The 27486-nt window shown below is 45.5% G+C and overlaps 2 protein-coding genes across 2 annotated transcripts; both read left to right on the top strand.

Annotated features, from left to right (window-relative positions):
* The first annotated feature begins 244 nt into the window (after nucleotides 1–244).
* Nucleotides 245–12257, top strand: LOC125432198. Its single transcript, XM_048495634.1, has 13 exons — nucleotides 245–438; nucleotides 1084–1184; nucleotides 1406–1524; nucleotides 3761–3928; nucleotides 4222–4433; nucleotides 5216–5319; nucleotides 5767–5885; nucleotides 6701–6868; nucleotides 8134–8342; nucleotides 9055–9158; nucleotides 9924–10042; nucleotides 10568–10715; nucleotides 12144–12257. Exons 1-12 carry the CDS (start codon nucleotides 389–391, stop codon nucleotides 10682–10684), a joined length of 1590 nt encoding a protein of 529 aa, XP_048351591.1. The 5' UTR covers nucleotides 245–388; the 3' UTR covers nucleotides 10685–10715; nucleotides 12144–12257.
* LOC125431395 lies at nucleotides 12135–27486 on the top strand. Its single transcript, XM_048494156.1, has 11 exons — nucleotides 12135–12361; nucleotides 12453–12556; nucleotides 13624–13742; nucleotides 16168–16341; nucleotides 16755–16957; nucleotides 17913–18016; nucleotides 18549–18667; nucleotides 23037–23195; nucleotides 24056–24309; nucleotides 26365–26453; nucleotides 27032–27486. Exons 1-11 carry the CDS (start codon nucleotides 12135–12137, stop codon nucleotides 27253–27255), a joined length of 1776 nt encoding a protein of 591 aa, XP_048350113.1. The 3' UTR covers nucleotides 27256–27486.

The raw sequence follows: 27486 nt of genomic DNA, 5'->3' as shown, positions 1-27486 counted from the left end.
TGGAGGGGCAGCAACAGTGCTGCTCAAGGCGGCAGGGAGGTTGTCCCGGCCCAGCCCCTCGGCCTCACACACAGATTGTTAGGGGTTGAGACTGCGGTATGTTTAGGGGGGCTTTCTCAGCCTTCAAACAGGGCTGAAAAACTCGGCTTATACACGAGTATATACGGTAGATATTAGTTGGTGTTTAAAATGGATGCCCTCTTTAAAGACTAACGAATGGCAATTATTTTCTTCTCAAGGGGAGCTGCAGAGGAGCACACACGCGAGCTTTGTTTTGAGCCACGCCTTCCAAATTATAGCACCCGCCTTTCCCCGGTTCACGGAGAGCGATTTCACTTATTGGTTCCAAGGGGCCTTCCAATACATTCTACACGCTGTGAATGAGACGATGATGGCCCAGATCCCACTCAGCTTATCATGTGACTCTTACCAGCAAATGTGAGTGTTTCTTGCCTGATGGGGAAATGAATCCCTTTTGTTTGTGACTGTTCACCTTGGACTAGGATCTGCTGAGTCAGCCAAGCCTATTGTTTCTGACTGAGAAATTCCAGCCCATTGGGCCTTGGCCAACTTTTCACAGTCTTCTGTGCCCAACTGGACTTGAAACTGCAACACCAAGTTCAGCCTGCCGCAGTGGTGGCGCTGTAGGACTACAATCTACCTACCTAATCAATTTTGTGGTTTTAAGCTTTTAACAAGGGTTTTTTTTATTGTATTTGGCATTGGCTGATTTTTGCAGCTAACTGCCTCGTGCACTTTGGTGTTGAAGCTGTATATAAAGGGTGCAGTGGTTAGAGTATGGGGCATGGGACCGCAGAGTTCAAATACCCTGTTCAAGAAGAAGAGGAAGAGTTGGTTTTTATAAGGCTTACAATCACAACCTTGATAGAAGCAAAGTCTGCCTTTTTTGCTTCAGATGAGAGAGTGAAATATAAGGGTCTTCTGTTACGTGTGCTCGGCACAAAGAGTCCTGTGGAACCTGAAACCTTGCCTCCTTTTTCTTAATGCTAATTGGGCTGACACAAGACATTGATTCTGCATCTGCCGTTGGGAAGGCATTAACTGGCTTGTTTTGTTTCCCAGACTGAAAGCTTTCAACAAGGTCTACGCCAACATCCCGGCCGAGAGCAGTCAGAGCATTTTTCAGTTCAGCAAAGCATTTCTGGGGCGAAAGGTCAAATCAGGTAAACCTGACCGGGGGGCGGGGGGGTGAACTGTGGGTTTGTTTTTTTAAATCTTTGAAAACCAGTGGGTTCTTCTAGGCAAGACAGGAAAGGACTCATCTCTCTCCATACCCAGCTTGTTGATTGGCAGTGAGTGAAAGGATGGTGAACTAGTCTTATCCTGCAGGGAAACCCCTTAGTTCTTATCCGCTTAGACTTCAAGTTTTCTCCCTTTCTCTCAGGCATTGCATGTGGACACCCCACTCAGGGCACTCTGGACTGGCTGACAACCAACCTTGGCAGCTTCAGCAGTTATGTGGACTATGAGGACCTGCTGAGCTGGAATCTCCGTTTTGATGGGGTGAGTGTCAGTTTTGGGGATCTGTGACTCTACAAACTGCCATTTCTAGAAACTCCGGGGAATTCCTTCTTAGCAAAACACTTGCACACAGTGAACAGTGTCCCTCCAACAACCCCCATCATTTCTATTGGTATTCAGGGGAAAGCGAAAAAGGAGGTTTGAACAAACAGGATGATGAAGAAGAAGAAGAGTTTTGGATTTATATCCCCCCTTTCTCTCCTGCAGGAGACTCAAGGCTTACAATCTCCTTTCCCTTCCCCCCTCACAACAAACACCCTGTGAGGTAGGTGGGGCTGAGAGAGCTCCGAGAAGCTGTGACTAGCCCAAGGTCACCCAGCTGGCGTGTGGGAGTGCCCAGGCTAATCTGAATTCCCCAGCTAAGCCTCCACAGCTCAGGCGGCAGAGCTGGGAATCAAACCTGGTTCCTCCAGATTAGATACACGAGCTCTTAACCTCCTACGCCACTGTGTGAAATTCACACTTGCAGCTTCCAGGTGGGGCTGGGAGATCTCCTAGAATTACAGATATTCTCCAGACTACAAATTCTTATCCCCCTGGAGAGAAATATCTGGTTTGAAGACATTGTGCCCCGCTGGATCCCTCCCTTCCCCCAACCCTACTTTTTCCAAGCTTCAATCTCCAAATGGCCCAATCTGGAATTGGTAACCCTAGAGTCTGAAACTAGCAAGACAAAGGATAGTGGGCTGCTATGAAGGAAGGAGTTGGAAAGGCCCGGATGCTTTTGAGATCTCCACAAACTGTTCTCTCTGAAAAAGCTGGGAAAGAATAAGTCAGACTGAGACCAGGAAGCCACTTGGCTCCAATCCAATCCAAAAACCTTTATTGGGCATAAGCCAGAAGTACCATACATTCCAAGTACAAGAACAGGATCATTGTTATATATCATGTAGAACATGGATTAAAAATGTAGCAACTGCTTCCAGAAATTTCTACATGAGGGCTGTTCAATAGCTTAGACATTTCTTAGTTTGTCTGAGAGAAACATAAATTCTAGAGGTAGTAAAGCTCCCAGATCAGTTCTAATGTACTACTATACCCTCAAACAGTAAAGCAGGATATGAGGATTGCCTATAGTAGAATTCCAGAGCCAGAGGCTGCCTGAACTGGTTACTCTATCAGCTTCACAAGCATGGCCAATTGGCCATGCTGACAGAGGCTGATGGGAATTGTAGTTCCTGAACATCTGGAGAGCCACAGGTTCCCTACCCCTGGTCTATAGCATTGGGACAGCACCGACAGCAACGCTCACTTTGTGGGATGTTAAGGAAACGACCTTGAAGATAGACAGAGGGGAATGAGTTGCACCTTGCTGTTGTCATGACCCATCTGCACTTATAATTAACAAGCTGTTCTAAGTATACAGCAGGGCTAGATTTCGGGGGTGTGATCCCAAGGTATAGAGGGGAACAGGAGCTTTGTGCAGCACTCAGGAGAGATTGGTATGCCTGGTCGTACAGTCTGATCTTTAGATGATGGTAAATTTCCGTGGCAGTAAGCATATGAAGAGACTCCCATGAGAAACCCAAGGAGAAGATTTTTTTTCCAATATGGAGCCACCACTCTCCAAAAGCTGAAGCTCCCTCATTTCAGCAAAGATAAACTTTCTGGATCTGTGCAGAAGCAGAGACGCCAGCCAAAATCCCAACCGTTACAGCCCATGCCCTAGTTTCTAATAAATGTTGCCCTGATTCCAGACACAGAGTACACCATAAGGGACACAATGGGGTGCCAAATATCTTATATAGGAAGTTTGATTGATCGGGCTCCAGGTTCTTGTGCCAAGTTTGGATCCAAACAGGGATACCGTACAATAGGTACTGGACCACCTTGGCATTAAACACCTTCGGTGCTGCTGGAATAAACCTTCCACCATGGATGTTAAAAAATTTCAGAACTGCAGTGGACAGATTCTTGCAACCTTTAATAGTATTGTTCCTATGAGTGGTCCAGCTTAACTTATGGTGAAATGTTATCTCAAGGTATTTGAACAATTTGACTTGCTCTATGCCAACCCCTTGGATGGACCATCTCATGGGTCTAAAGATGTTGGAAAAGACCATTATTTTAGATTTCGCAGGATTTATAACCAACCTGTTGTTTCGGCACACTTGGCTCATTTCTAGTGAGGAGTGCCGTGCAGCAATCGTGTCCTTGGTGAAGCCCGAAAAAAAATCATCCTTGCCTGTGTTATGTCCCCCCTCCCTCCCTGCCACAGATGGCTGCGCTCGAGAGTCTGTCTCCACCACAACTGGCGTCTCTCACTCTCCGCTCGGATGCCATCAACGAGGAAGAGAAGATGTGCCAAATTATGGCCAGGTTGGAGAACAAACCACTAGAAGCCGTCTACCAGTATCTGGACCAATTCAATGTGGAGGCTCAGAAGGTATATGGCTTTAAAAAAAAGTTTAAAAGACAGTGATCCAGTCAAATAAGGTGCGTGTCCCAGCTAAGCTGACCTTTCAGTTCCTCTGCAGAAACTTCATTGTTTGGGTGTGTTCTCTTGCTAGCAGATTTTCACGAGAGCATGTGGAATGTTTCTGAACAGTCCGTGACACCACAACAGTTAAAATTGTCATTGCAGGAGCAGCGAATGGGACACTTTATTTATCGGTATTTCAGAGATAAGGAACGTGCAGCCAATGCAGCATTTCCCTCTCCCTTTTCAATGCTATGCAGCTTGCTATAACATCCCTCAAAGAGGAAGTCATCCGTAAAAAGATGCTCTCTTTGTTCATGGAGGCAACTGGAGCTGAGTTCTCAACCTTCCGACCTGGAAACTGGACCCATTTGCTGTCCGAAAGGTTAGCTCTCTTTCTGCCCAGCGCTGGCGAAAAGGAATTGGAACAGATCCTGTCTCGTGTTTCTGGCTGCGACAGCTTCAGAGCTGTGTGAGTATAAAACATCACTCTGGTTTCATTCTCTTTATGGGGGAGCAAAGCCAAAATCAAGGAACAGCACGTGGAAATGAAAAGCCCACTCTTTTATATTGGCTACTACCCTGCGAGGTAGGTGCAAAAGAACTAGTGGCGCAAGTGCTCTCGGAAAGGATCTGAACCCAAGACTCCTCGTCAAAAGGTAAAAGGTAAAGTTTCCCCTTCAGTCGTGTCCGACCCTGGGATACCACTGCGAGCAGTGATTTCAAAGGCAAGTCTCTTGTGGGGTAGTTTGCCATTGCTTTCCCCGGCTATTCTTTACCCCCGCTATGAGCTAGGTACTCAATTCACCATCACCAAGGGAAATGGATGGATGGCTGAGTTGACCATAAACCAGCTGCCAGGATATCTGGCCCACAGGGGGCTCGAACTCCTGACCGTGGCAGTGCAAGCACTTAACCACTATGCCACGCCTTGTCAAAGAGGGTGCTAAATCATCCACTGTGCTACACAGACTTCCTGGCATTAGTATGTGATCTTCACAATAACATAGTGATCTTCAACATCCTAGCAGCTGGGGTGGGGAGTTATCGTGATATGTGGCATGCATACTTTGCCTGAGTATATGAGAGATCAGGAAAGAAAAAGATTTGCAGGTTCTAAAACCCGGCTTAACTTACCTCCTTTTTGTCTTCTTTTCCTGGTCATGGAGTGATTTGAATGTTCTTGTTTATCTGATTCAAAAACTGTCTGAAATATCCACTGGACGTTGCTCATGCTGCCCGTCTCTTATTCAGGGTGTCCTCTCTGGGCCATGTTCATTCTTCCATCCCAACACCCAACCAAGAAAGCATCTACAAGTCTTTGTTTGCCTTCCTGGAAAGCCAGCAGAGCACGACAGGTACCATTCTTGCATTTCAGACCTCAGACCTCAGAGGACAGCATCTGGACCCCACTCCCAGCCCAGCTTTCTCAGGACAGCTTCCTCTGTCTTTGAGAGCCCGGCACAAGAACATAAGCAAGAGACTGCTGGATCAGACCAGAGTCCATCTAGTCCAGCACTCTGCTACTCGCAGTGGCCCACCAGGTGCCTTTGGGAGCTCACGTGCAGGATGTGAAAGCAATGGCCTTCTGCTGCTGCTGCTCCTGAGCACTTGGTCTGCTAAGGCATTGCAATCTCAGATCAAGGAGGATCAAGATTGGTAGCCATACATAGAGTTCTCCTCCATAATGTCACATAATTCTTGATCCAGATCCCTTGCACTTGGCTAGCTGGCAGACTTCCCCTCCCGCCCCCCACACACAAAGATGTATTGAGAGAGCCTCTTCTGTTATCTGTGATTTTCAGGGTCAGCCTGTGCTTCTAAAACCAGAGGAATGGAGGCCTGGTTGCAGGATAATTTGGGGGCATTTGCAGCAAACGCTCCTTATGAAGACTTCACAAAGCTGATTACTGATTTCAGTGGGGTGAGTGTCTGAGTATATCCCCTCATCTTCTGAGCATATCCCCTCATCTGAGTATATCCTCATCTTCAACCAGCGTGGTGTAGTGGTTAAGAGCAGGTACCCTCTAATCCGGGGAATGCGGTTTGATTCCCCACTCTGCCACTAGAGCTTTGCAGGCTTCTCTGGTGAACTAGATTAGCCTGTGTACTCCAACACATGCCAGCTGGGTGGCCTTAGGCTAGTCACAGTTCTTTGGAGGCCCTCAGTTCCCACCCCACCTCATAGGGTGTTTGTTGTTAAAAGGGAAAGGAGGCTGTAAGCCCCCTGAGGTCTCTTTTACAGGAGTATAGGGGAATATAAATCCAAACCTTTCCTCTTTCTTCTTCTTCTTGTCCTCCTCCTCCTGGTGCTGCTGCAGCTTCTTCTTCTTCATCATCCATCTGAACATCTGAAGTCTATTTTGGGGCCAGATTTGGGGCCAGATTTGTTTCCCAACATTCTATGCTCGCAAAAATAATTGGGAGGAAAAGTAGTAAATTTATTAGGCCCGTGGTGGCGAACCTTTGGACCCCAGACTTCAGTGGACTACAATTCTCACAAGCCTGCCAGCATGGCCAATTGGCCATGCTGGCAGGGGCTGATGGGAATTGTAGTCCATAACATCTGGAGTGCCAAAGGTTTGCCACCACTGTATTAGGCTCTTCAGCCTCTGGCTGCGTGAAGTGTGCATTTTGCACAGCCGACCAACGGTGGAGCTCTCTTCTGATAGTGGGGAAAAAATTCAGGATTTTGTATTCAAGAACCATCTCACTGCGATCTTATCTGTGTCTCTGCAGTTTGAGGTCAGGCACAATCTCACCTCCACCCAATTGGCTCATGTCTTCTTTGAGCCGGGCATCCTGGATTCCCCTGAGGCGGTCAGCTCTCTCTTGATGCCACTGGAGAACAGACCTCCCGCGGACACCATTGCTTTCGTGACAGAATTCATGGCTGTCGCCGCTCAGGTACGATCACTGTCGCTAACCATGGTCCTGAAACATGCACCTAGTCCTGTGAAGCCCCTGGAAATCTCACACCCCCTTGGGGGGCATCTGGACTCGACAAGCGCATTCACAGGATGTACTCCAAGAAAATGCACCTTTTCTCCAGGATTAGCAATACATTCAGGAGTACATGTATTGTCGAAGGCTTCATTGGTATTCAGGAGTACCAATGAAGCAGACCAGAATCTCTTGTCACACTGCAAAGGGACGAATTCCAGATTTTGCAGCTATGTGCAAATTCATCCCGGAATCCTCAGTGACATTGAAAAATGGCCTTGGAGCACAGGTGTCTGATTGCAGACACTCGAGTCCCATTTCTGTGGAGAGGAGAAGCCAGGTTTAGAAAACCTTTGAAGAAAACCAAGAAATAACATGTCTTTGGCAAGTCTGAACTCATCATAACAGTAAATACTGTGATCACCTGTCACCTAAAGCTCTCCTGTCTGTCCCATCCACCAAAAAAGTACATGGGGCAGGGCATTCTCAGTGGCAGCCCCTCAATTGTGTAACAACACAATGTTCCTGCCCCCCAACGTTCAATTGTCAGGAGGCAGCTGAAGTCAGTTTTATTGAGGATTTAATTTGGCCAATCTTAGTTTTTATTTCATGGCAGTCCTACACGAGATTTTAAATTATGGTCTTTTATGTGTTGTTTTATTTTTATTATCTATTTATGTTATTTATAGTCTGCCTTTCTCACAGGGACTCAGGGTGGATTACACAGAGTTAGCCAGTACAGTTGGAAAAAAATGAGACATCCAATAAGCAATTCATTAGGATTTTAGAAGCCTGGAACCACCCCAAAGATTTGAAGCATAGCATAAGTATTAATATGACATATTAAGTGGAACAGATTCTACTTAATTGGATCCTACTTACAGTACGCTAGATATACAATAGTAAAGACCACACGTCTCAGCCATTTATCCAAGTAAGTCTGTGCAGCCTTATTACCTGCACAGAAAAGCCCTCGAGTTTTTCATAGTTTGAAGAAGGTCAGGAGAATGGAATTCGTATTTTATTTACATGATATTTATTTTATTTACATGTTGAAACCTTGAGTTTCAACAGGTAGAAAGGCAGCTAATCAATGTTTCTGATAGATAATCAATCAAGTACAGATAATCAATCAATCAATCTGCACAGCACCATGGGCACATGTGTCCATTTGGCCTCTTCTCAGATGGGGCCGTTAACGGACTCTGTTGTGTGTTCTCTGTCGGCAGAGTGGTGTAAACATGATGCCCAACCAAGAGGTGAGAAACATGATGTTCCAAGCTATCTTCAGCAAAGTCAAGCATTTGTTTACCATCACAAGCGTTTCCCAATACAAGGACTGGTTCCAAAACAAGCTCAGCTTGTGGCTGCCCAGCATCAACGCCTCCGCCCTGAACGTTCTCCCCAGGACTATCCCGTGCGGTGTTTTCAAAATCATGTGCGTATCCAGTGGGTTTAAATATTTGCTCTCCTACCAGGACAGGGAGTCAGTCAAAGAAAGAAGGAAATGCCGAAGAGGAACGGAGAATATTTGGAGTTGGGAGGGAGGAAAACAGGGGTAGGGAGCTAATATTCTTAGAAAGGGTTTGAGGATGAAAGACCCACACGGGAACTCTTTTCGGACAATTACGTGGGATGAAAAAAAATGAGTGGTGAATTTAAACTAGTTCACTGCTTTGGCGGTCTCCCTCCGACTGATGCGCATTCAATAGATGGCGCGCGTTGACCTTTCACACGTTCAGACCAATACAGTTAGGACCCTTCTTATTTCCCAGGATCCCTGATTGTGCAAACAATTCAGCTGCAAAGTTCCTGCACTGCCGGGGGTTGGACTTGATGGCCCTTGGAACTCTCTTCCACCTCTCTGATTCTATGAGTACCTGCAAGTGGGGGTGGGGGCTATCTTTGTAATCCAGATTCTCCCTCACCCCACTGGCATTCACCCTAAATGACTGTCTACAAAGGTCTGGGCAGCTCAGAATTGGTTCAAATAGGTTTAGGTCCATTCTTGAAACTTCTTTTGTTTTGTTTTGTTAGTGAAGGTGCCTTCCGTAGTGAGGGAACATAACTTCAAACCTGGGTTTGCTGCTGCATGTCACGTGCAAAGTCCCTAATCCGTGGCCCTTTCCTCCTCTTCTCTTCCCTCCCAGAATGACTGGTCTGAACGGAGCCTTTGAGCAGATGTCTCTGGACAGTCATCACGATGTCTATGCCTTCGCCCAACGCTACCTGGCTTCCAAGACCTCTCAGGGAGGTAAAAATTGAAGCCTGCTTATCCTTACTGTTAGCTTCTGGGACGGTCTTCCACACATGGAACGTCCTTTCTAAATTTAAAATAAAAAAAATGTGATTGGTCAATCTACTGGAACCAAGGACTCGGGACAACGCTTTATGTCGTGGTTCTAGTGTTGCACTAGGATTTAGGAGAGTCAGATTCGAATCCCCCCTCTGCCACAAAAGCTTAGTGATTGGTCTTGGGCTGGTAACCCATTCTCAGCCTAACTTACCTTACAGTGTTGTGAATATCAAATGGAGGAGAAGGGAAGGATGTAAGCTGTTTTGGGTCTTAACTGGGGAGAGGGGAAGGGTATATATAAAACAAACAAACAAATAAATAAATAAAGCTATTCCTCGCATCTTTGCAGGCTCCTCTTAAAAACCAGCAACACAAGGCACTCCCTGTTCATAGAAAGCTAACGTGTCAGGGAGGCGAATAGACTAACCACCTCCTCTTTTGCGTCTAATATTCTACATGCTGTGCATTCAAAGGGGGGAATCCAGTTGTCCGACTACCTCACCTGCAATTGGAAGTGGTTACAGGAGAACTTTATCTCTGTGGGAGTGGGGAAACTTTTATTTAACAGCCTTTATCTCTATCGTCAAAGTTAGCGGAGGGGCTATTGAATAAGATGATTTACAGCCATTTTTTTTGCTTAGCGTTGAATGTAGTCACTTTCTCAGCCAAAGGAATGGGGCAGATTGAGGGAGGACCTCTTCAGCGCCTCTGTATTTTGTACAGGTGATCCTTGCACGGAGAACACCCGGGGCAGCTTGGGCTGGCTGCGTTCCAACTTTGGAGCCTTCAGTTCCTTAGCCCGTTACAAAGATCTGACTGACATCAATCCAGATTTCAGTGCGGTAAGAACCCTGATTGGATTGGCAACCAAAATGGTCAAAGGTCTGGAATCCACGCCCTACAAGGAGAGACTTAGGGAGCTGGGGATGTTTAGTTTGGTGAAGAGAAGGTTGTCATGATCACCATGTTCAGATATTGGAAGGGATGTCATGTCGTTGAGGGAGCAAGCTTGTTTTCTGCTGCTCCAGAGACTAGGACCAGGAGGAATGGGTTCAAGGTGAAGGAACATAGATTCCACCAAAACATCAGGAAGAACTTCCTGACAGTCAGGGCTGTTCGACAGTGGGATGCACTACCTAGGAGTGTGGTGGAGTCTCCTTCTTTGGAGGTTTTTCAAGAGAGGCTGGATGGCCATCTGACAGGAGCGCTTTGATTGTGTGTTCCTGCATGGCAGGGGGTTGGACTTGATGGCCCTTGGGGGTCTCTCGCAACTCTTTGACTCTATGGATGAGCTGCCTTGTTCACATGGCTTGTCTGAAGCTTAGCTGCTTGCTGCCAAGGAGATGAGAACTCTCTTTGTCCCACAGATGGATGCCAGAGAGGCTTTCACCCCAGCACAGCTGGCCGACTACACCCTGGCGAGCGACGTTTTGCGGGACAACGAGAAAGCCGGGAAGGTGTCGACTCATGCGCCGGAACGATAGCCGGGAGTTCATGGCGGACGTCAACGCGGGTATCAACGGGTTCTGCAGTTTGGCCACGCTTTAGCTCAGACGGGTGGACTTTTCAGTGGCATGCAGGAAAAAGGCTAAATGGGGACCCAAGCAAGGAACTCTGAGTTCCCTGAGAATCGTAGCTCTCATCTTAAAAAAAATAAAAGTAGCAAAACCTAGTTGCTAGTCCACAGTGCCTGAATTCTCAGAAAGTCACACAGAGGGGAATTTTCAGGAGCCACAGGGGTTAGTGTATTCAGTACTTTAAACAGTCACCTCTGCAGGATAAAGTGTTAATAGAATATGAATTGGGGACCAAACACAGTGTTAGTTGTGCACAGTAAGAGCTCTGCCCTGCTGCCTACATTTGTATTTTGTAGTATTATGTGTGTCAGCTACCCTGAGCCCAGCTCTGACTGGGAAAGGGTCCCATAGAATGAACTAGATAAATAAATTTGTGTAATTTGTAGACTTCTCTGGAGGCAGGACTGTTGTTTTCTTTGCAGCAAGAGAGGCGTGGCTCAAATCACAGTATTAATCCTGCAATCCTGAGAGCAGCAGCGTTGTAGTGGTTAAGAGCAGGTGCTCTCTAATCTGAAGGAACCGGGTTTGATTCTCCGCTCTACCACTTGAGCTGTGGAGGCTTATCTGGGGAATTCAGATTAGCCTGTGCATTCCAACACACGCCAGCTGGGTGACCTTGGGCTAGTCACAGTTCTTCTGAGCTCTCTCAGCCCCACCCACCTCCCAGGGTGTTTGTTGTGAGTGGGGAAGGGCAAGGAGATTGTAAGCCCCTTTGAGTCTCCTGCAGGAGAGAAAGAGGGGGATATAAATCCAGCTCTTCTTCTTCTTCTTCTTCTTCTTCTTCTTCTTCTTCTTCTTCTTCTTCTTCTTCTTCTTCTTCTTCTTCTTCTTCTTCTTCTTCTTCTTCTTCTTCTTCTTCTTCTTCTTTCTCTTCTTCTTCTTCTTCTTCTTCTTCTTTCTTCTTCTTCTTCTTTCTTCTTCTTCTTCTTCCTTTCTCTTCTTCTTCTTCTTCTTTCTTCTTCTTCTTCCTTTCTCTTCTTCTTCTTCTTCTTCTTCCTTTCTCTTCTTCTTCTTCTTCTTCTTCTTCTTCTTCTTCTTCTTTCTTCTTCTTTCTTCTTCTTCTTCTTCTTCTTCTTCTTCCTTTCTCTTCTTCTTTCTTCTTCTTCTTTGTTCTTCTTCTTTCTTCTTCTTCTTCCTTTCTCTTCTTCTTCTTCTTCTTCTTTCTTCTTCTTCTTCCTTTCTCTTCTTCTTCTTTCTTCTTCTTCCTTCTTCTTCTTCTTCCTTTCTCTTCTTCTTCTTCTTTGTTCTTCTTCTTTCTTCTTCTTCTTCCTTTCTCTTCTTCTTCTTCTTCTTCTTCTTCTTCTTCTTCTTCTTTCTTCTTCTTTCTTCTTCTTCTTCTTCAGTTTTTTTAACGCCAATGTTTCTGGCCTTGCAGAAGAAACTGTCTCAGCTGCCCCAGTCGGAGACAAGGAGATTCATGTTGGGTGAGATCTTCTGTCACTTGAGCAGTGCGTTCCCACTCTTCACCGCAAAGGACTACACCCTCTGGTTTGGGGAAAGGCTCCGCCTCTTCCTCAGCAGTTTGGATGCCCAGAATCTCGGCTTCATCCCCAGCGGCACCTCATGTGATTCCCTTGCGGCCATGTAGGTACCAACTCCGTGCCCGTTCTGCCTCTGCCTGGCTGTTCTCCAAGGCCCAGTTATTTTTAACTACTCTTCTTCCATTCTCTTGCAGAGTGGGCGCATTAACCAACTACCACGTCAACAACACATTTGAAAATCCAGGCGATGTTGCATCTTTTATCAAGAGAGTTCTCCACTTCCAACTGCAAAATTCAGGTAACAAGCCACCCAACCTCTGGTGACGTCTTTTGGAACCCAAGTATCCAAAGGGGGAGATGCATTTGGCAGCAAATAAGATGCCCTGATTTAGTAGTGGCTGCTGATGTATTTCCTGATGCACACATAACTCTTTTCCAAAGCAAAGAACCAATATTTCATCCTCCCACTACAGTAGGAGGTGCTTCAGAAAAGAAATGGTTGCCATCATCCTAGGAGGCCATTTGGCTAGCAACCTCCCAATATTTTGTGATTGGCCCCACCTCAACAGCAGCCATGTCTGTGACTGGTCCCGACCCCCCAACACCAGGTAGTGATTTTGTGAGGTGTCCCAACGTTCCAAAAAGTGCCCACAGACTCAGCAAGCTGAATTATGAATGTCAGAGTGTTTCTAGAAACAAAATGATCCTTCAGAACCAGATGTCAAAATGGGATCGTTCATTGAACCAACATTTAAAAGCTACGCATTTACACAGAGATGCTTTGCCAAACACTTCAGAGAATTATAGGAATAGTCACTTCAGAGAAATACAGGAATAGTGGTGTCACCCTGTGAAGGAGACTTAAGGCTTAGGGATGAAAGACTTAGCACTTTGTTGTAGATAAAAATGCACAATGAACTATTGTAAGCACTGCATAAATGTAATGGGAACAATATTCATCACAAGGGTGGGGGAGACTCCAAACAGAATGGATTTGAACAAAGGAGAAACAGTGATGAACTGGGGAGATTCAGATTCAGATTGCAAAAATACAACCTCTATCTGGCTCAAAGAACAGCACTGAAACTATACCTTTAATAGAAATAATTAAGAAGACTGTATCAAAGGACCAACAATATAGAAAAATATAGAACGTGGATAACACGTTACAAACAGAAAGAGGATCTCAAAATATGCACTTAGAACTCAACGTCTCTGTATAAATGATACCCCTTCAGTGAAAATCCAAAAAGTAACACAATAATGGGATTTGATTAATAAACTTTAGCATTTTGTCTTGTAAGTTCCCTGGAGAGGTGGCCCAAACTTGGCTTACGTTTCTCTAATGGTTCTGTTTTGCAACAGGTTCTCCCTGCACGCAGGGCGTGTCTGCAGACAGACAGTGGCTAAAGACATTTTTCGGACCTTTCAGCTCTTCCTGCTCCTACACAGATTTTGCTGAGCTGAAAAGCAACTTCCGTGGGGTAAATACTCTGTGGTCTTTGGACTTTGCGCCCCCTTTGTTCTCAGTGACAACAATGCCCCATGGTTAGCTCTGTGCTGCCTTTCGCTTTCCGAAACGTATTTTTGAAAAACTCAGATCCCTGGTGTCCTTTGTGAGTGAAGACCAGGAATCTGCTCAGTTAAGGTGGAACTAATCTGCGTCTTGTAATCTCAAAACAACAGTTTCTTTAAGAAATAAGTGTCTTGCTGAATCAAACTGAGACTCACTGAAAGTGGCATCTTTTTTCAAGAACCTGGAAAGTATGAGATTGTCCCACTGGTAACTAGACAGCGATTCATAGCGTATATCTGCTGGACATTTGGTCCACACCTTTTTGTATTTTGCATTTGTAATTCTAATCATATCCCGCCCTACCCTCGCACAGCTCAGGGTGACTGACATCATAAAACAGTAAACATTACAACAAATTAAATACTGATAACATACAATAAAGCTAAGAATGAAGATCATATTATAGTTGGCGACTGAAACATATCAAGCCAAACAATTTTCCCAACAATAACAGCAGCACTATATCAAACATATTAATACATATCCATACTGAATCTATACTACATTAAATAACAGTAACAGTAAATCAGCAATACATTAACAGAGAATTAATATATCAAAATATCAATATTTGGACAATATTCATGCATTACAATAGATAAATATCAATATGTTTACAACAATACATTTACAACAACAACATTTACAATTTCCTGGTGCAGTGTCACTGTGTAAAAATTTCTCCATGTAACCTGTTATTCTTTGAAGTTCCCATGGTATGTTCTTCAGGATTGTAAAGATGCCCCTAAACCATCAGGTATCTCTGGGTGATTGACTTAAGAAAAGCAGCTATGCTGGATCAGACTAGTGAATCATCTAGTCCATCTTCCTGTTTCATAGCTAGTCAACCTTTTGTTCCTGGACAGCCTACAAATGGGGTATGGAGGCCCCATAGTTGCCCCTCGTAACTTGTATTCAGAGCACCACTGTGGTGGAATCTACCACTTTCTTGAGCAAAGTTTGAACCTTTCTCTCAGCCCAGGGAGTCTTCCTCCAGCTCCACTAAAGGAAAGAGCCAAGATGGAAGAAGGTTTCTTGGAGAATAGTTGGATTCCCCCTCAGTCAGTTTATTTAGTAGCCATGGCTGGTAGCCTTTGATGGAGCTCTCCCCTATGAATTATTTTAATACCTTTTCAAAGCTGACCAACCTCTGGGAGTTATGGGTTTGACTAAGGATGTCATAGAAAGTTTTGCTTGGCTAAGCTTGGGAGCAGCAGTGGCGTAGTGGCTAAGAGCAGGTGCACTCTGATCTGGAGGAACCGGGTTTGATTCCCAGCTCTGCCGCTTGAGTTGTGGAGGCTTATCTGGGGAATTCAGATTAGCCTGTACACTCCCACACACGCCAGCTGGGTGACCTTGGGCTAGTCACAGCTTCTCGGAGTTCTCTCAGCCCCACCCACCTCACAGGGTGCTTGTTGTGAGGGGGGAAGGGCAAGGAGATTGTCAGCCCCTTTGAGTCTCCTCCAGGAAAGAAAGGGGGGATATAAACCCAAACTCTTCTTCTTCTAAGGATGCCACAGAAGTACATACATACATAATTTATTTACGGTCATTGACCAGCAAGATCCAAAAGAATTAAAATCATAAAATTTACAGATATTACAAATATACAGATTAAAACAGTTAACAAAATACAGATAATAGACCTCAGGAACTCAGAACATCAGCTCAAGATAATGAGTGGAAGGTCAGTCTAATAATTAGTAGCAGGATTAGCTAGCAGAGCCAGTAGTTAACTCTGTCGAGACCTTCCTGATTTTTACTTGATATCCAGGCAAGCTTAGTAGCAGAATGCGTTAGATTTTTTATTGGTATCTGATAACAGTATTTTAACCTTTTCTTTCTTGGCAAAGGAATGTTTGTCTGGTCAAAGGACAGAAGCATCAGCATTATCTCATCATAGTATGGTATTCAAATAATATGTGTTCGAGGTTTCAACACCTCCTGATGACAACTGCAAATTCTGCCCTCAGTTATTTGTTATAAATCCGTTGGTATAATTAGGCGAAGGGCGTTGTAGCGGAGTAGGCTGTGAGCTCTTCGATAGTTAAACAAAAGAAAGTAAGATAAGGCATTATTGAAAGTTTATTCAGCATTATTTTGCTGAAGATTGGGTGTTTGAGTTTATTCAGGTCGTGTTGCCTCTCGACATCTATGATTCTAAGTTTAACAAGATCCCTAGCTCTATCATAATTCATGCTGGTAATTAGTTGTTGGGAGTATCGTTTGTTTCCATCTTGGAAGGCCAGCAAAGAACCTGTGCGTCCAACTGCATCCAACTGCTTTGGTATTATTCCTGTTTCCCCTAATCTCATATTGTATTCCCAACGCAGGACGATTCCTTGGATCTCTTCTCGGCAAGCGCTCTGGCTCAGCTGTCCACACAAAGCCGCGTTATTTTTAGCAGATTGGCCATAATGCATGTCTACGAAGCCATCCAAGAAAAGGAAGACTCATTCCATCATCTTGGTACCTTTCTGGATGAGTTCAATAACTTTGCACTGAAGGTAACCAGCTTATTTAGTAGCCTGAGCTTCTGTATGGCTGGGAAGAAGTTATATGAATTGCCTTGTGTTATGAGGAGGAGGAGGAATCACAGCCAGTGGCAATGACTAATTGACCAGAATGATAATCCCCTTCAAGCATAACGATAACAGAAGGGCCGTCCAGTCACAGCCCCATAGGCTTTCAGGAGATGGACAGAGGTAGTTTGCCACTGCTTGCTTCTGCACAGTGACTCTGCTTCCTTGGTAGTTTCCAATCTGAGTACCAACCATGGCCAACCCTGCTTAGATTCTGAGATCTGACAAAATTGGGCTAGCCTGGGCCATTTGGGTCAAGGCAAAGACCAACAGAGGTGGTTTGCCAGCGCCGCTCAACCCTCGCATGGTATGTTGCTGACTTCTCAATATCCCAACAGAATCCTGGTTTACTCAGCAACCCCAAAGTGCAGCACAGGATGCTGACGTTCCCGGCGGAGATGGTCTTCCCTCAGATCGATGCCATGTCCCCAGAAGACGCAGCCGCTTGGTTCCAGAGACTCCGCCCCCTGCTCCCGGGCATCAACGGGACTCTTCTGGACTTGCTACCCCGCAGTATGCCTTGCCCGTATTACCAAATTGTGTAAGTTGCATGACCAATTATTCGGTTTTTCGGCTTTTATTCGGCTTCAGAATCTTTCGGCATCGCTGTGTCTATTGCAGTTTCACTCTTTGACCGAATGCTCCCTCCCAGCAACAGGAACACCCCGAGGACTGCGGTTGCTGCGTTGCTTCATTAGTTCAGGTTTTCAAGGACAGTCCGCAGAGTCCAGAAGCCCAAAGTCCTTCCCCATTGCTGTCCCTGACATCTGAGGTTTATAATGAAGTGCATTATAGTGAAGTGCAGAGGCAACCCCCATAAGGTTTTCAACCCAACAGACGTCCAGAGATGGTTTGCCATTTCCTGCCTCTGTGTGGCAATTTTGGACTTCCAAGTACAAACTGGGACTGACTCTGGTTAGTTTCTGAGCACTTGAGCTCAAGCTAGTCTGAGAGCCAGCGTGGTGTCGTGGTTCAGAGCTGTAGACTCTAATCTAGAGAACTGGGTTTGATTCCCCACTCCTACCCATGAGTGGCGGACTCTTAACTGGTGAACTGGGTTTGTTTCTCTGCTCCTACACATGAAGCCTTGCTGGGTAACCTTGGGCTAGTCCCAGTTCTCTCTGACCTTTCTCAGCCCCACCTGCCTCACAAGGTGTCTGTTGCAGAAAGAGGAAGGGAAGGGAAGGAGTCTGCGAGTCACCTCGAGCCTCCTTACAGGAGATAAAGGTGAGGAAATAAATCCAGACACTCCTCCTTATACTGCCTCTGAATTTTCTCACACTCAAAAGTCATTGACAGAACAACCTTTGAAGCATGTCTGGTATCAGGATGGCTGTTAGAATGTGTGTGGCCGGGATATCTGCGTACATCTTTCACGTGTCCAAGGAGTGGGAATTAAAGAGCTTTTCTGCCCAATGGCGTTGCTTGCATGCTGAAAAAGAGACAACTCTGGCCAACAGTGTGTTAGTGTGTTAACAGTGTGTTTTTCTGGTTAGTGTGAAAGCCCTTGTTGACGTCTATTCGAAACTGTCCGCCAAGAAGAAGGAGGAGGTGTACGGATTTCAGAAGACTTACTTAGCGGCACAATTTGCAGACTCAGGTGAGGCGCCGATTCGGGCAATTCTTAGAAAAACTTGCACTGAGCCCCTGCAGGGGCTCTCAGGTGGGTCTTCCAGGCAAGGCCACGCCCTGTCCCCAGCCATCTTTTCCAGGTATTTTGTCTCCCAGGCAATGCGCTCCTGAGTTCCCTCTCTTCTCTCTACTTCTCTCATCTCTTGTCCTTCAAGCAACGGCCAAGAGGCTTTTCTTTCAATATTTGGCATAAAGTCACAAGAATCCAGCAGGAAACAGGACGCTGGACTAGGTGGACCGGTGGTGTCACACAGAACAGACGCTCTTCTGTGTTTAAATCTTGAAAGATTCTCACAGTCTAAGGACAGAGGGGTCAGTTGGTAGGAAGGGAAGACCAGAAACCACATTATCATAATATTTGTCAGCTGTTAAGAGATGGATTGGTGGGGTGGTACGTAAACAAGAGTGTGAACAGAGATATAAAATAATGCACACACACTATCTGTGGATCTGTGGATTTTTGCGCCATGCTACATGCCCCGGCCTCCTTTCCTTTGCAGGGTCAGCGTGTGACAGCGGAACCACCGGAGTCCGTGGCTGGCTGATGGACAATTTGGGAGACTTTTGCTCAGTGGCTAAACTCAATGAACTGCAAGCTTTATACCCAGGTCTCAATGCAGTAAGTTTCTCTAGTCAGTGCAGTTCAGCGTAGTGCTCCCGCCCCAACTTTCCTCTCTGGCCTTGATGCCCTTGGGCTTCTCATTTGTTCTTAAGACTCCAGGTGATGTTCCTCCAACACCATTGCATTCCCTGTTTTCCTGGGCACCATCCCTATTTTTTTTAAGTGGCTATTTGTGGCTATTTTTGTTACATTCATTGCAGCGAAATCCATAGGGACTGACATACTTTCTCAGCTGGTGTGGAGGTGTGGCGGGCATAGGCCAAAAATAGCCGCAGCAGGGGAGGCAAAAGGAGACTGAAGATGGCTGCTACAGCTTACCTTCAGTCACATTGTGAAAATCCTTTAAAAAATCTGCACGGCCAATCCATTCTCCAATTGCCAGTTAGGAGCACTGCTGGATAGAAGCACTAATGGTCCCTTCCTACTTCCTCAAAACACTTGATGGGCACCAGTTAAGAACATAAGAAGGAGCCTGCTGGATCAGACCAGAGTCCATCTAGTCCAGCACTCTGCTACTCGCAGTGGCCCACCAGGTGCCTTTGGGAGCTCACAGGCAGGAAGTGAAAGCAATGGCCTTCTGCTGCTGCTGCTGCTGCCGAGGTGATGGGGGTTACCATGGAAGCACGTTGGGGACCTCTGTTTCGTACTGTCCCGTTGCTTCTTATCATTTGAAACTTTTTTTAAAAAGGGATTGTTCACAATAAGGCCAAGTCCCTTTGTGCTGTGATCCAGAAAGGAAGGTGGTACCATGTTTTAAAAAAATAATTTTTAGCATTTCTCTATTTTTCCTGTTGTTGTTTTTTATCTCTCCAGATTCCAGCTTGTTTTGGAAATTAAATAGCAAAACAATTGGCCCTCCTTTCATTTGCAATTGGCACAGCAGGCAAATCAACCAAACTGTCTTCTACCAGTATCCAAAGTTTAATTTAATCAGTAGCAATTGAGGGCCACACATTTATTCCCTAGCGATACGATTTCTAACGTTTGCACAACAAAATTTAGGTGTGCTGGAACGAGTATTCTGGGGTTGTTGCTTTGCAAATCTTGTGTTTTTAAAAAACAACTTTGCGATCAAAATGTTCAGATTTTGAATGTCAAGATGCCTTCTAAGCAAACGGAGAAACAGCAAACGGTAGCCATGTTTTAAAGCAATCACAAATATATAATCATGGCTCATGGCTTTTATCAGTAGCAGGGAGATGGATGACTTGTGGATTCTTCCCAGACTGTCTTAGTTATACAGGATGCTTTTGTATGTCATCTGGACTGCTATGTTTTCCTTAAGTATTTTTTTAAAGTAATTCTGTTGCCAGCAACTATATGCTGCCCAAAATAAAGTCTGGTTTGCCTGCATTCCGTAAACCGTTGCCGGTGTCCTTTTTTTGGGTACTCTCTGCATAAAAACTCTGATTGTGTCAACCTGTTCATCAATAAAACAAGAAATAGTTTTCAAAACTGAACCAATCTGCTTCCCTGTGGTGTTTCTTTTTTCTTTTTAAAACACACAAATCTGCTGAATTTGGATGCAGAAAGAGGGTTTATTGGGATAAACTCGATTGCTACTGGTTGAACTAAACACTCACAGATCCCGTCACCTGTTTGAAATGATTTGGGGGAGTGTGACCAGCTTCTTTAAAAAGAACATGGTTGATGGGCCACATCAAACTACTGAGAGTATTCAATACTGATGAGTATTGTGTCATTGCCAAAAAAGAATCTCCGTCATTGTATTGTTGAAGTCTTTCACAGCTGGGAACAACTGGCTGTTGTGGGTTTTCCAGGCTGGAAAACCCATAAACCACAACCACACAGCCTGGAAAACCCATAAACGCCAGTCCGTGTCATCCCTCTCAAATATCTGAACCTCTGCCCAAACGCACCATCAGAGGAGTTGAGGATTAGAGGTTTCAGTGGGCATGTGAGCATGTCTTACTCTGCACTGGGTTGCAGCCAGAATGTCTACAGCAGACATATCTGAAATCTAGACCCAAAGCATGTAGACTCCCCTGGAGGCCCCTGGAAGCGGAAACACAGCAGGTGAGAAATCCAGCTCTCTTGATGGAGCCAATGCCATCATCTGAGTTCTGAATAATTCATAGCACGCCAAGCCAATCCAGAGATTTCATACTGCCTGCCAATCACAGAGACTAATGTTGTAGATTCTTATCCCACCCTTCCATGCCCACCCTTCTGGGACCTAAGAAAGAGAGAGATGGATGGACGGACAGACAGACAGACTCAATATCTTTCACCTGGCCCACTGTCTGCTCCCCTGGGCCAAATGTGACAAATATTGGTAAAACTTTTAGATGAACAGCTGTCTGAAATTGCTACCTGCTAGTTTCAGAGAACAGAGGTGTTGGTCTATAGCAGAACAGCTAGGGTCAAGTTTCTTGCATTGCAGGGGGTTGGACTTGATGGCCCTTGGGGGTCTCTTCTATGATTCTACGATTCCAAGTCCAGGAACACCTTAGAGATCAACATGATTTTCAGAGTATGAGCTGTGACTTTCAAAAACTTTAAAACTTGGGTACATGTTCTATCTACTTCCCTGGGTCAAGCGATCATTTTGCGGACAATGTAGAATTTTGATCCAGACAGCAGCAACGTGGATTAAAATTATAGCTCAGCTGGATGGGGGTGTCCAGAGAGTAAAGCCAATATTTGTACTGAACCAGCCTTATTTTTCAGGAGACACAGCAAGATAGAAGCGTCTCAGATTAATAAACACAGGCTAAATTGGATTAGAACAACAACATTCAAGGTCAGAGAACGCTAACACAAAACCAAAGTCCCGTGGGACCTGAAAGTCTAGCAACATTTATTCCATTTTGAGCTTTCAAGAGACACAGCTCCTTTCCCCAGATAAAATTAAGGTTGCCAGGCTCCAAGTCGTGGCTGGAGATCTCCTGGGATTACATCCTATCCCCAAGCAACTGGGATCAGTTCCTGTGGAGAAAATGGTTGCTTTGGAAAATGAACTCTGTCCCTCCAGTTCCAAAGACCATCTTCCCCAGACTCCATTCCCAACATTTACAGGAATTTCCCACCCTGCATCTCACGACCCTACATACAACGGACAACACTTACTGTTTTAAGCATGAAATGGACCAATGCAGGGATTTTTTTAAAAAAAATCCATATTGATTTTCACTCAGCAGGGTAAGAGGTATCAATTTTTTAAAGAGAATTTCCCCTGAGCTACAACCCTGGAATTTGCTGGAAAAATCTATCACAGGGACACTTATACACTTCCTTATCAAAACGGTGGGACTCATCTTGATTAAGATGGTTCCAAAGTAGCTAGAAAACTGAAACCTGGTATGCACGTTGTCCATAAGAGGACATTAGTACATCTCACTTTCTTACATTGAAAGCATGAAATCTGTATCCCAGGGCTTAAGTTGTTCTCACACGAGCTGACGTTTGGTACATATGACTCCCAAGTGCCCAAGCTGTGTAAAACTGGGCCAAAGCACATATTTCACTACACAGTGTGGTTATAGCTCTGTTGAGTAGTACTAAGAGCAATTACAGAGGCAACTGGTGAATGACAGCCGAGTGTACAAACTGGTGAATCTGAAGTGGACTGGGTGTACTATCTGGGCAGTGGTGGGATCCAAAAAATTTAGTAACAGGTTTCCATGGTAGTGGGATTCAAACAGTGGTGTAGTGCCAATGGGGCTGGGCGGGGCACGAGGGGGGCGTGGGCGGGCATTCCGGGGGCGGGGCATTAATAATTTCTCTGTTACTGTAAAAAAACTCTTACTGTAAAAAAAAGTTCCTAATTTCCAGCTAGTATCTTTCTGTCCATAATTTAAACTCATTCTAGCAAGTCCTATCGTCTACTGCCAACAGAAACAACCACTTCTCCTCTAATTGACTGCCTGTCAAATACTTAATACTTTCAAATACTTAATTTTGTTTCTAGAAATCAAAAGAAGGATACTTTCCTTAAACAGGGAACTTTACCATATTTCTAAAACATGTTTTTAAAACAGCCCAACAGGGAGAATTATCCTGTTTTCTCCCTTCACTAACCAGCCACATAGGAAACAACAGGGCTTTATGATTTTTGGACCTAATGGGATTTCTAACGGAAAAGCAGACCCAATTAGTAACCCCCTCTCGGCACACACAAATAATTAGTAACCCACTCTCGGGAACTGGTGAGAACCTGCTGGATCCCACCTCTGTATCTGGGTCACCTGGCCGGCAATGTAGCATTCACACATGCAGATCATTGCTCATCCACCCATGGGACCTCCTCTGACTTCTCGTCCTCCAACTACCTCACTATGGCAATGGTTTTGCAGACTCAGTCGAGCCTTAGGAAATGATGCACCCCCTGATTCCTCCACTGCAGATTGAGGATCTCAGCCCCGTGGAAGCTGCTGATTTAACCCTCGTGGGCCCCATGTGCAGCTCCGGTTTCACCAGCGTTGTTGTTGGACGTATAAAGACTTTCAAAGAATATCAGTCTCTTCATGACTACCTGTGCAGGCTCCGGAGTTTGCATTGCCAGGTAAGATCCGAATGCAGAGTTCTCTTCCTTTGCCTGCAGACCCTTGGAGATGGGGATGCCAACCTCCAGGTGGGAGATGGGGATCCCCTGGAATGACATCTGATCTACAGACTCCAAATATGGAGTGTGGACTTCATGGCCTCGTGCCCCACTGAGGTCTCTGTCCTCCCCGAGCCCCATCCTCAATGCTCCAGGAGTTTCAAGGGTTTGGATCCATGCCCCACTTTCCTCAACCACAAGGAGCCCCAAAGCAGCTGACAAACCCCTCCCCTTCCTCTCCCCACCACAGACACCTTGTGAGGCAGGTGGGGCTGAGAGAGGTCGGAGAGAACTGTGACTGGTCTGAAATCACCCAGAAGGTTTTAGGTGGAGGAGTGGGGAAATAAATTCAGTTCACCAGAGAAGAGTCCGCTGCTTGTGTGAAGGAGCAGGGAATCAAAACCGGTTCTCCAGATAAGAGTCTGCCACTATACCATGGTGGTGGCTCTCACAACTTGGATTGGGCAATAGTACTACTGCTTCATTTCTCGCCAGTGCCTAGGAGGAAGCCGGAAACTCATCCTTGACGATGCCTGTTCATTGCTCTGACACTCTGGCTCCTTCCGCACATGCAGAATAATGCACTTTCAAACTGCTTTCAGTGCTCTTTGAAGCTGTGCGGAATAGCAAAATCCACTTGCAAACAGTTGTGAAAGTGGTTTGAAAACGCATTATTTTGCGTGTGCGGAAGGTGCCTCTAAATAGGCCCGTGCTATCCCCAGAACCGATCGTGGGAACAGGGGAACCCTGTATGCTCCTAGTTCTGAACCCCCTTTCCCCCTGTGAACACTGCTCATCCCATTACTTTCCCCTCTTTGCAGGGCTCCGGATCTGCAGCAAGCGCGTTCACCTGCAACGGATCTTCTCCTCTGGCTTCTGTCGCTCCAGAAATTCAGCGTGAGCTCTTCAGCAACATCCTTGACTTCCTCAGGAAACAGGGGCCATCAATGAGCGCGTCTCAGTGGTCGGACATCGCCCAGTTCGTGCAATTTGAGATCTTGCCGGCTCTGAACATTTCCTACCAACCCAAGCCATCCGCCAGCGGACCTTGTGGAATCTTCCAAGCGGCAGCCACGTAAGTCCATTTCAAGCAGATAATTAACCAGCCAGAGAGGAAAATCTGCTGGTTGAAATGTGCAGGTTTGTTGCAACATACCAATTATTCAACATGATGGTAAAAATATCTTTTCTTTTTTGGATCGATATATTTACATTATTTTACAACCTTTTATTACATCCTTAATGACTTTTTACCCCTGATGATAAAAAAATACCTGTATTAAGCATGGTATGAGTTTGGGTTTTGATGATGGACGTGATAAGCATGCCTGTTTTGGGACATAGATGTTTCTGCAGAACTTCAAAATCTTGCGAAAACCTGATATGTGGAAGAAGTTGGGGAAAGACGAAAATGGGCCTGTGTCCCTGTATTGAGCTATGTTAACTTCTGTTAAACCACCACTTCTCTCCACCCACAGATGGTGGTGCTACAGAGAGGTTTCAGCAGAGCTCAATGGTGGCGAACCTTTGGCACTCCAGATGTTCAGGAACTACAATGGCCAATTGGCCATGCTGGAAGGGGCTGATGGGAATTGTAGTCCATAACATCTGGAGTGCCAAAGGTTCGCCACCACGGTGCTAGGCAAATCTAGACAATTGACTAGGGCCAGGGGTGTGTCTACAGAAAATGGCACAACTATATACACACACACAAGCCTTTATTGGCATACAAAACAGGACAGAATTTTAAAGCAAAACAAGGTTAAGAAATGCAGTTAAAATTACTAATTTCCAGTATAAAATTTGCAACAGTTTCACAAAAGAGCACATCAGAGCTGTTCAGGAGGTTGGGCATCTTACAACACTCTTGAAACTGAGAACAATTCAAGAAAATTGAATTCATGTATTTCATGCGTATCTTATTGTATTTAGGGCATACAAACAGAGAATGGTCAAGTGTTTCAACTGAAGTTGTTCCCCGCTCCAAAAATCTGATAACTCTGTCCCACCTTGGAACCAGGTCTGCACTGGCCAGGTCTACCATTACTTTCAACCACAGCTTTCCAGAGGGCTGGTCTACCTGCTGGAGGCCAGGTCTACCCATGGCTTCTTGATGGCAGCTGTCCAAGCAGTGGTAGCTTGCTGCTTTGCAACGGGGCAACCTGGGCACCCCTAAGCCAGTATCACTCGGGGCTCGTATCTTGCCTTGTCCCACTCTAATTACGCCGGTGCCTTGGGTGCTAGATTTTGTGGGGCACCAAAGGGCCAAGAGTTGCCTCCTCTTCTAGCTTATTATCTGGCTTTTAGAATCTCCATCTCTGCTGACTCTTCTAAGGCAGCCATGATGGAACAGGAGGTAGCCAACTTCCAGGGGACGGCTGGAGATCTCCTGGAATTATAATTGATCTCCAGGGGACAACGATCAGTTCACCTGGAGAGAAAAAGACCTCTTTGGAGAGCGGACTGTGTGGCATTATACGTCAGACCTCGGTCCAAATAAAGAAACTGCAGATATTAGCTATAGTCTGTATTGGGAAACCAAAGATCAGAACAGGCAGTAGACTATTCTAAAGGATTACCCAGCAAGGCTTGAGCGTAAATCCCCTCTTCCCCCACCCCTACGGCCAAAAGGCGCCAACCCTGTTCCCACAGAATCAGAGAAAAGGCATGCAAAGGAAATTGAAAGTACAAAGCTAGATGGCACTGCACACTGACCGCGGTTTGAGCTAAACCAGACCCTGGGGCCATTCTGACATTATACTCCACTGATGTCTCTCCGCTCCCTGACCCCATCCTACCCAGACTCCCACCCTATAATCTCCAATAATTTTCCAACCCAGAGCTGGCAACCTTAAATACAAAGAGCTTTTGAAGAGCTCCTCTTGTCTGTTTTCATGTTGTGTGTTTTGAATGCCTAATTAAGCAAACGGTTCATTGCGGATTTCTTGCTTTTCTCTCTAGTGAATGGGGAGGGCGAGGAAGTTCTCGTGGGGGCACCTTAGCACCTTGGGCAGACCCTGAGTTTTAGTTTGGGGCCTGTGTTTATTTGAACTTCATTCTGTTTACAAGATCCCATCTGAACGGAGAGTATACCAACAGGATCCCAAATAGTCTTACTTTTCATTTCCAGCAGGGACCCAAAAGTAAGCCACTGGCAAGAAGAACTTCAAGAGGTCTTCGAAATTTGCAGCTCGGTCTTGCCACAAACTGAAACCACAGGTGATTCTCCAGAACCATAGATGCAGAAAATAATTTAAATTTGGCATGTGGGGGGGGGGGGAGGGCTAGAGAGTGCAGGCTTTTAATGGTGAATGAGTCCAGAGGCAGAGAACGACAAAAGGAGATGTAGAGGTTTAATACAAAGGAGGGGTGTCTAAAACTAAAGAGAGTTGGAGGGGTGGTGCGAGGGAGGGGGGAGAGGTAAAGACAAAATGGTGATGAATGATAACTAGGCAAAGTAGCATTAAGTCATTTGCTAAGAAAGCTTACAGTAAATTCAATAAAGGAATGGAAACCAAGTGTAACAATATGGGGACTGGATGGAATGTATAATTCATTTGTTTATGATTAACTTATGTTTATGATTAACTTAGGTACGCCTCTGGTCCCAAGGGCCAATACACAAAACATTCCCCAGAGAGGAGAATAATATTATGGAAAAATGCATTTTTAGCCACACATTCTTTTTGCATTTCCAGCCCCTATAAAATTAGACAGAGAAACTGGGAATGCTGGCCTGTGTTAATGATGGCTGGGAACTGATTTTATTTTGTTCTTTTCCACGTGTGTGTTTTCAGTAACAAGTCACGTCTGCGGAAGCACAATTTATCCCACATCCGGAAACACCACTCTCAACACTGGAAGCGTCACAACTCCTGATCCGGAAAGCACCATAACTCCTACCACGGGAAGAGCCATAACTCGTACCACAAATAGAGCAACAACATATATACCAAGCCGTCCCGCCCTGTTTCTATATTTCCCTCTTATCTTTTGGACTTTTATCACCATTTCAAATTAAGTTGCTTCCTTTTTTTTGCAAATGGATGTGAAACAGTGCCAAAATCACACGTTTGGCACCGGAAACAACTTTGGGCCTCTATGTATTGGCTTGGGACCAGAGGCGTACCTCGGCAAACTGGAGCCCTGGGCAAAACCTGAGTTTCATGCTCCCCCCCATGGGCAGCTGCCCTCCCCCACCGTGACCAAACAATGATTTTTTCCACCAGGTCATTTCAAAGTCACCATCACA

The sequence above is a fragment of the Sphaerodactylus townsendi genome, linkage group LG04 (assembly GCF_021028975.2).
Source record: "Sphaerodactylus townsendi isolate TG3544 linkage group LG04, MPM_Stown_v2.3, whole genome shotgun sequence".
NCBI classification, from domain to species: domain Eukaryota; kingdom Metazoa; phylum Chordata; class Lepidosauria; order Squamata; family Sphaerodactylidae; genus Sphaerodactylus; species Sphaerodactylus townsendi.
This window is presented reverse-complemented; position numbering and strand designations above follow the sequence as displayed.